Source organism: Vicugna pacos, chromosome 1 (assembly GCF_048564905.1).
Source record: "Vicugna pacos chromosome 1, VicPac4, whole genome shotgun sequence".
NCBI classification, from domain to species: domain Eukaryota; kingdom Metazoa; phylum Chordata; class Mammalia; order Artiodactyla; family Camelidae; genus Vicugna; species Vicugna pacos.
Genome location: NC_132987.1, coordinates 79,226,628 through 79,236,576, shown reverse-complemented (window position 1 = coordinate 79,236,576; position 9,949 = coordinate 79,226,628). Strand labels below are relative to the sequence as shown.

Genomic DNA, 9,949 nt, shown 5'->3' with positions numbered 1-9,949 from the left:
TACTCCTATCTTGAGTGTTAAAAAAGCTATGTATTAATTTTTCCTTGAATACTAATAATTTTAGCAGATACAGTGACACATTAAAAATAAAAACAGTAAAATAAAATGCAGATATTTCAGAAAAGCTATCTATTAATGTTACAACAATGTAATTTACCAAAATATGTTTTTGAATAAAATTATGACCCTAAAGCCTATCCAGGAAAACTTTTAAACATATTATTAGAAAGAAACAATTGTACTCAGATTCAGGAGACAGTCTAAATTTGTCCCCATCACTGTCAGCCCAGTGCAGAGCCATTCTGGTTCTCAGGGATGCCTTCTGTAGCACACGGGTGCTATTTGGACCAGATGATCTCAACAGCACCATTTCTAAATTCTATGATTCCTTATTGATTTGCCATTTCTGTAATCCTGGCATTAAAGCAAACAATTGACAGGCAAACCCACCCAACTGCTCTTTTCTCCACCCTGGAATTTTTCTGCTAGGGAGCTAGAAACCAATGAATTACTCCTGCTTATTTGACAGTAGGATCTTAGAAGTATTTTTGCTTTAAGTGAAAAATTTTGCTTGGCTTTTGCCGCCTACCTGATGGAAGGAGGAAAAGGTCCTGTCCTGAGGATGGTCGGCTACTGGAGCCTGGAGGCTTCGAATGTTCGATGAGACTGTGCCTGGCGGGAGGTGGGGGAGGTGGAAGGGATGGGGGAAGGGCATCAAAAGCATCTTCACCTGCATTTAAAGAAGAGTCAGTATCAACAGCAGAACTTCATTAATCAAAACACAGTATCAGGCAACAGTAATGACTGATTTTCTCTTGCTCCCTATAAAGGACTTCACCTGCAGTGCTTAGCCGGGACTTGACTGACTTCAACAACGGGAGCTAATTATTTTGTGAGAGGGTTTGCAGGGAACCACAGACACACAAACACATATGTGCAGGCAGATTTTATCTCACAGGCCTTTCTATTAAAAAGCAACATTGCACGTTATGAAACAGCTTATTATTCACTTGTAACCTGTGTAGTATAAAGACAATGGATGTGACCAGTCAGAAATGGCCATCATTCAGAAGTCCACAAATGACAAATGCTGGAGAGGCTGTGGAGAAAAGGGAACCCTCCTACACTGCTGGTGGGAATGCAGTTTGGTGCAGCCACTGTGGAAAACAGTTTGGAGATTCCTCAAAAGACTAGGAATAGACTTACCATATGACCCAGGAATCCTGCTCCTGGGCATATATCCAGAAGGAACCCTACTTCAAAAAGACACCTGCACCCCAATGTTCACAGCAGCACTATTTACAATAGCCAAGACATGGAAACAGCCTAAATGTCCATCAACAGATGACTGGATAAAGAAGGTGTGGTATATTCATACAATGGAATACTATACAGCCATAAAAACAAACAACATAACGCCATTTGCAGCAACATGGCTGTTCCTGGAGAATATCATTCTAAGTGAAGTAAGCCAGAAAGAAAGAAAAATACCATATGAGATCACTATTCCACTCATATTTTCCCTTGATTCTCCAAAACATAAAATAAAATTGCACTGGATTTATTTTTGTAAGCAATCGCAAATACTTTGTCAGTGTAACAGGGTATAAACACATACCTATTCCAGTAATAAAAATTTATATGTATTTAAATATACTGACTTAAAATATCAGGGTATATTTAAATAAAAGTTTTACCATTCATCCAGCTTGCCTTGCAAAAATATTCAAAACATTTTCTCTGATAATTATAAATACTTTTCTAACATAAATTATATGAAAGCATAGGGGAGACAGGGGGCTTTGTTATCATTACAGCCTTCAGCTATTGCTACATTATCATATTCATTCAAATCTTTTATCTAAATCCTGCTAAATGTCAGGCACCATGCTAGTCACATGGGTAATGTGAAGATCCAAATCTTAAGGTCTTGACCCAAGGAGCTTAGATTCCACAAGGAGAGCTAAGAAAAGTTTATGAATGATTCACAGATGGAAGTCCTACACGCCCCAGAGAGATAGAGATGCATTTTACGAGGGAAGAGGAATGTAGAAAGTGGCATTTCAGTAAGGTGTTACCAAGAACAGGAAGGCCTGGGACACTGGGGACTCAAAAGCATTTGTTCATCAAATGTAAGGATGGGGTCTTCTAGGCAGAGTGAAGAGGATAAATTAAAACATGAGACGTACACGAAGAGCCAAAGGAATGGTGAGTTAAACAAACAGGCGGGAACATTTATCTGCATTGTCCAATATGGTAGTCACCATCCACATACAGATATTTAGTCTGAATTTAAATGAACTAAGATTCAGCTCTACAGTTGTACATAGAGATCCTTTATGTCGCCACCTACAGTTCTACTGGACAGTGCTGATCTCAGCCATGAAGACAGGGGTAATGGGTCAAAACCAGCACACAGGGAGAAGCAGGAGGAGAAACAGACTGCAGCTAAAGGAGGAAGTTCAAGGCTCTCTTAATCCAGGCAGGTGAGAATACAGTGCTGAACTACAGAGCTTGGTACAAGACGTTCAGCCATGTAACTAGGAACGCGAATTGATGGCGTTTATTGGAAAAAAAATGGAAGGGTTCATTTCTAGCAGCCTGATGATCAATTCAGATAAGCTTATAAATGAACTTTCATCATTGTTTTCTGTTATGATGACTCATTATTGTGAAGCCTTAACTTGTGTGGAGGTTGTAATTGTCTTCCTCTAAAAACAGGCTGAGAAGCTTTCTACCTAGAATTAATGAAATAAACAGACATCGGGACCAGCCAGCTTTAACATACACACACGTCTGTGTGCACCTCCATGTGTGTACACACACATATATTAATGTACTTCTTTGTAGTAAAATTTGAAACAAAGAAATTGAGATTCTTTGGATGTGTTCTAGTTGCTGTGATGGTAAGGCAGAATTTATTCTCAGCTCTCTACAATAAAATATATAATTTTCCATAATGTAATTAGCTAAGTGGAACTGGGTCATTTTCTGCTGAAAGGAAAAGTACACATTCATTAAGAATTGTACTTAAAGAAAATCTCAGATGAGTACCTCAAATCCATTAGAACACGAGAGCCTGGGGGAATGAACAATGCTTTCGTAGGTTTTTTTTTCAAAATGCATTTAGTACATGAAGAGACAACCTGCTGAAATCTGGACTGATGCCAGCTATTTACACCACTGTTTCAATCATCTAAACAGAATAAATGGCCACATGAACTTGAGAGCCACCATCACCCAGGGAAGCCACTGTTCAGACAAATTTATCACCTAGTGAGTCTACATTACATTGAGCTCTGAATTCTGATAATTCAGATATTAACTGAGAGAGGAGGCAGGGTGGCTTGTTTGAAATTGTTATAAAGGTTTCAACCTAATGGAGGGATGAGAAGATCATAATCAGAGGGCGTCCTGTTGAGTGAAGCACCATGCTTTGGATTGTCCCGAGCTGGAGGCCTGGCAGGTGGTAATGGCACTGGATCAGAGGCTGAATCAAAAACATCTCCTAGAGGATAACACAAAATCTTAATGTATTTTCAGTACAACAATGGCATGGAATTTTGCCTTTAAATTCTGACCATTAAGATGCAGAATACAAAGAGAACATGTTTTATACCTACCCTTTAAATATATGCCTAGCTCAGGGACGTTTGATTTCTTCACCTCTGAAGATGTACCATGTGTTCCATTCAAGATACAGTGGCCATTATCACAAGCCCTAAAGCAGAAACCAAAGGACAAAAGTCGTAAGGATAATTACCTTCCACTTAAAAGTTATCTGGGGTGGGGAGGCGATGGGCTCTAGCAACCCTGCTCAAACAATAAAGTGTGAAAATGAATATAATTAGTATTACTTACACTTTCTCCAAACAAGGAAATTACCTAGATACTCTGCTTAAATAGTTTTAGAAAGCAAAAGTAAATGTCCCATGGAAGATACTTTTTTTTTTTAAAGTGAAACCAAGGGCCACTTACTCTGTCTATGGAGTGTGCACCTACCTTTACTTTAACCACAACCACTCTCCCCTCCACTGCCATGTACATCTCTCTAAATAAATCTCCTCTTAAAAAAAAAAATCACAAGGGCCACAAAATTGCTGATACCCTAAATACACCTGTGCAACTAATGTATTGTTTTCAAAGACTTCAGTAATACCTTATCAAGTTTTTGAACACAAAAATGCAATAAGGCAAAAAATCGAAGTCCCAATAACGTCGCGATTTGTTGATGGAACTTAACATTGTATTTTTATTTCTATAATTGAAGCTTTCCTTTTAATAAACTGGAGAATTAAATATCCATCAAAGAAGGAGAATTACTAAACACTCAATAATTCCATTCAAATTCTGACAGGCACATTCAAAGACCTAAAGTCTGGAGTGTAATTTCACCACTGTCATGAACAAAACTCTGGCACTTCTGAAAAACTATAGAAAAATGACTTTAGCAAAGGCCTTGGGTACACAACAAGTATTTTAATCTAGATCCTGTAAGGGATAATATTTACTAAAAAAGTATTTTTGCTGTTGGTATGAATGCTTCAGAATCATACTTTGAACAGAATGGAGAAAACTGGGGCACGGGAAGGGAGCAGCAGGGAGAGAAGACACGGGGAGTATTTTGTCTTCAGAATATGTAGCAACGGACTATCTGCTCACAAAGAGCTACAGAAAGCAGAGTTTATATTTTACTTTTCTCTGATTTACTCTGAATTCTTGGGGCAACCTAAAAGTACATACATAATAGTGGAGACAGTGGATATTTGAATAGTTATTGCAGAGTGCTTCATCTGAAATTCATTTCCATTCTCTCTGGTGGCCACGTCTCTTTAAGGAGCCAGAGATAGTTCATTTAAAAATAGTTATCATGTATTGAATTTTCATAATAATGATGGATTTTTACTGGAACTGAATTATTCATGTACAGTTTAACTTTTTCCACATATTGACAATTTACTTCTCCTGATGTTCCAAAGGTGAGAAAAATAGAAGGAAAGGATGTATTTAAGTTTAAAGAGTGCTTTGTAGAGGACCTAAGAGGACACTTCATCCATCAGCTTTCAAGAACAAATTAGATAAAATATTCACTCCAATTAAGTTTAGGGATTACCAACATTTATTACTTCTCTGTGACAGTAGAAAAGATGGTAATAGTGGTTATAAATCAAATTTATTTTCAGGATTTGGAAGCCCTGCCACCAAAAATCTCATCTACTATGATATGACAATTAAAATTTAAAGTATTAAAATTATATTCCTCACTTTTCCAGCAATGAAAAAAAATGAGATCCCAAGGAGACCAAAAAAGCTCATCTTATTTCAGTTTTTAAAAATCACTACACATTCGTAAGTGCCAAGGGAAGTGAAAGTTGTAACAATTTCTATTTGATGCAAAGGGATAACTTCTTTCTCTAGTAAGAGTAGTAGACATTTGGTTCTTCTGACACAGCAAATTAATCTCTGTTATGACTGTCTTCTCAATGATACTGTTTTACCAACAAATGTCTTAAAGACCAGCAATCAGCAAGAAATGCTTTCGTTCTTGCTTTGAAATACGATGCCCTGGACTGCAAAGTGTTAAGAACCCTGGCTAATAATTCTGTCGAGTGTTGCTCATTCTAACCATGTAACTCACTAAAACTGATCTCTGGTTAAAGTGAAGATTTGCTTCTCTTTTCCAAGTACTGCAGTCAGATACTCGAAGAAATACATTAAAACATTCTTTAGATTTTTCATCTGAAAAGAAGGGAACACTCCACTCATGAAATGCTTCCTGTTTGACTCGACCTCAAAAGGAAATGGCACAGTAAGTACAGATGATACAGATGACTGAGGGGTTCAACAGCCCTCTTATCCCTCAGTCAGTAAGGAGATACTGGACGGCAAGAAGGCTGGGCTCAGCAGTGGTTGAGCCCTATTCTATGTGCCGAGCATAGGTCCAGGGATGTAATTATAGAAATAAAATTGGAGCACAGAAAATAAGTTTGAAACTCAAATTTGACTTATTGAGTGTGTCATATGTCTGTTACATTGAAAAAATAAACAGAAAAAGATTATTATTTACTGATTCAATTACATAAATGCAGAATTGTCCTTCTACTTAAAGACAAACTAGTATTTCAATACACACCACCCATTTTTAATACCTCATTGGGGCTGCCACTTCAGAGACCAAGGATGTCTCCATTATAGTGAGAATAAACATCAGACAAGAAGAAAAACAAGACACTTTTCCTTACATTCTTACTTGATCCAAGGAAAAGTAAAATAGCACCTGATAAAAAATAGTTAAGGGAGACATTTTCTAAAAAAATTCTTCAAGATCTGAAAGGAAGTAGGTAGCACATCAAGAAAGAAAATGAATATAAATTATACCAGTCCTTGCATCATGAAGAAAAATTCCAAGGAAGGTTAGCATAATACCTGAGTTTCTAAGCACTAATTTTGCTTCATGAGGTATGTGCTTAGAACTGATAAAATGCATTGAAAATAGATATTGAAAATTCATGAATTAATCACCGCTATATGTAACCTAATGTGTAGTTTTATTAGAGTATAATTTGTTTTTGAGGGGGAGAGGGGCATCTAATTATTCCATTAGATTCACTAGCCAACTAATTTAGTCAAAGGACTTCCTACTTAATGGAAATTTGCATCTTTTTGTTTTCTCTGAAAGTAATGGAGAAAACAGTATTATAGGTAGAAGAGGCTTTGAGCAAGAAATCAAGGATTTTTAATTAAACAGATGTGATTCAGTTGGTTAAAAACAAGTACCACAAATGATAATGCTTATGTAGATGTGAGGTGATAAAAAGTGGCCCATATTCTTACCTAGGAGGCGGTTTTACGTTATGACAATGAGATGGTTGTGAATTCAGGGAAACGGGATGGGATGAAGGAATCTTGTATTCATCGTCATCTTCCTCTACTGGGTCTCTTGTTTTCTCTGAAAGGGAATTTGCTAATGGACCAGTACACCTACCAGAGGGAAAAAAAATCCAGTCTAGTTTAAGCATAATAATTCAAAATAGGCACGTCCAATGTGACATATTCAAATCAAAGAACTACTTTGTCACTTGTGTTCATTTTTCAATTACTGGGTAACATCAGAAGGGCTGTTCTCATACTGAAATACAAATGAAAAGGATTTTCAATCTTTTGTTAAGACTATGGATGGAATCAAAGAGTTTTCATTCTTATAATTTTAAAAAACAGCACAAAAGATAAACTAATAACCTGTCAAATAAAATAAAAAGGTCCTGGAGTTGCAAGAGAATACATAAAATTATTTGCACCAAAGCTATTAAAATATTAGCATTTTGTTCTAATTTAACTTAAATTGGTAAATTAAGATGACATATATATTCATGGTTGTTTCATATATTAATGAAGTCTTTATAGAAATGTCAAACCTTCTGTCTCTTGTGAGTATTACCTATAGTTGAAAAAATGCAGTTTAATTAAATAAAACAATTCCTTCTCCTATGAAGTTACAGTGCAGATTGTTAATTTTCCTCCAACAACAACAAAGAACTTAACATGATGGAACAATGAGAAGTAGATAATAAGAGAGCTTTTTAAGTCTTTAAAGGTAGAGTCCATTATTTTTATGGCTAAAATTCTCTGGCTAAATAGAAAAGAATGAAAATGCATAAAACAATTATCTAAAAAAATTCAAGTATTTTACTCATCCATGTGAATAAATAAACAAGCCAATAAACAAACCAAAAAAAATTTTTTTTAACAGTTACTGCTAAAGGAGTTTACCTTGATGATGCCAATGAAAAATACCAAAATAGAAACACAGAAACCTACCCTCACCAACTTTAGGACCATCAACCAGTTTGCAAGACACTGGAGGTACATGTGGATCCAAAGCTGTTTGTGAACTGTCATGAATGAATCTCAAGATAAATCTGTCTCGTTGATTTTTTTTTTTTTAATCTTTATGACTGCAATTTTGAAGCACCTTCTGTAGAGGGAGCAAGAGGCCTTTGGTATATGAGCCATCAAGACCAAAATAACTTTTTCATTTTGATTTCTTTACTAGTTAGAATGAAAACAATTTTAAGGGATTTTTGTCTGCCCATTACAAGAAGACATTTTGAAAAACCTAAAGGTTTTCAAATTTCAGCTGTATATCTGAGTGTCCAGGAAGTTCAGAGATGAAAGAGAAACCTCTAAGATTTTTCAAAAGTATATTTTAACCTGCCTTGGAAGACCTTCTCAAGATCGATTTTTGAATTCTTGTTTGAGTGACCTTTGGAATTCAGGTGACAGTTTATGGGGAGATGAGAGCACAGTGATACAGTGACAGGAAGCCCACTGTCACTGCCCAGAGCACATGCTAATAGCCTTATTAATAACCTAAAGGTTACACCTACTGTGGTGTGTGTAACCTCGGAAGATGTACACTCCAAATGAGGACCAGTGAGTACGTGGACTGCAAAATGGTGACTTGATGGGAATTAGAGCAGGAGTTTCACACACTAACTTTTCACAAATTCTTATAAACATGGATGTAAACTGAGCTAACTCAAGGACCAGAATGGGTTCTATAAGCAAATAAAATTCATGAGAAAAACACATACCCTTTTTATGTCCTAATATACTTTCACGCATAATGAATTTTTTTCTATACAATTCAAGCATTGGCTGTACAAACGAAAAAGACTTATTGACCAAATATTCAACAACCACATTAGTGTCAGGAATGTCCCATCTGCCTGTTGCAGCTTAATTCCAAAGAAGCATGGCACTGCGACATAAGAACAGACAACTTCTGAAATCACATCTGTCCTGGCTGATCCTATATTTTTTCTCCAATGATAAGTATTTAATCAGGGTAATTTCCCCCTACTCTTTAGCTCTGCTGCAAATCAACAGAGTATTCCTGAAGGAAATGAAAAGCAAAGCCCACCTAAAAGTTCATGGAATAATAAGGGCTTACTGCTAAAATTTACTAGTCACAGATAATTAGCTTAAATGGATTTTAGTGAATTGTATCTAGAAGTGAAAAGTCTTAGAGTGGCATTTGTTGTATACCTAAGTCTGGAAAAAAATGCTTCAATATCCCATTTATCACCATTTTAATAAAGTTCTAAAGAGTCAGATTTAATTTTTCTTACTATATTTTTAATGCAAACTTTTAATATCAGTATAATATTCTAGTTAGATAAAAAAAAAGCAAATTTATAAGAACATCATTCCAGTGCTTTTTATTCAGTAGTATGTAAATTTTTATACAAAATTGATCTTACTCAGTCCTGAAGGGGGAAATAAGAGCAGTGTCTGCCATTAAAAAATAGGAATGTAAACATAGACTCTGGGTGATTATGTGCAAATGTAGATTCATCATGTTTAACAAATGTACCACCATGGGGGAGTGTGCAGATGATCAGGAAGGCTGGGCAGGTGTGGGGGTGCAGTTATATGGGAAATACCATATTTTCTCAATTTTGCTGTTAATCTAAAACAGCTCTAAAAAATAGTCTTAATAAAAAAAATAGACGAGGAAGGCACAATTAAAGAAGTTGTATATAAAATACCAAAAGAGAACTCTCAATTCATGTAAATAATTACACCATTTGTAATTATATATGGGATTTTTTCTTTTCACAAACTCATTCAAATAGTAGGTTCCACTTTACCTGCAACTAGAAAAGCGGTAAAAGGAATTCGTTTAAGAATTTTCATTAGCTATCATGGATGTGTACTTTTGATAGTAGAGAAAATATGTAACTTACGGTACATGGGAACATTTTCAGTCACTGATTTAGCTCATGGGAAGTTTTTAGGATACCAGAGGAATAAAATAGAGCAATTTTACTTGGCTGGTTCCAAGTTAAAGCCGCCAAGTAAACCATCCTCCCACTTACCCCCATCACTTCATCCCCTCTGTATTTCTCTCGTACACGCACAGTTCCGCACTGCGGCTGTCATTCCT

At 36.0% G+C, this 9,949-nt stretch overlaps 1 protein-coding gene across 8 annotated transcripts in view; it reads right to left on the bottom strand.

The window, feature by feature from the left end:
* CBLB (Cbl proto-oncogene B) overlaps positions 1-9,949 on the bottom strand; it is a 258,056-nt gene that overhangs the window by 16,511 nt on the left and 231,596 nt on the right. For 3 of the 8 annotated variants that reach the window (XM_072965874.1, XM_072965878.1, XM_072965881.1), the window contains 4 exons: positions 6,835-6,981; positions 3,624-3,721; positions 3,377-3,508; positions 590-730 (listed from right to left, as the gene is read on the bottom strand). In XM_072965874.1, the coding sequence (XP_072821975.1) occupies positions 590-730; positions 3,377-3,508; positions 3,624-3,721; positions 6,835-6,981 (518 nt within the window). The remainder of the gene's footprint in view (positions 1-589; positions 731-3,376; positions 3,509-3,623; positions 3,722-6,834; positions 6,982-9,949) is intronic. The other 5 variants (XM_072965889.1, XM_072965899.1, XM_072965884.1 and 2 more) reach the window with 3 other exon arrangements.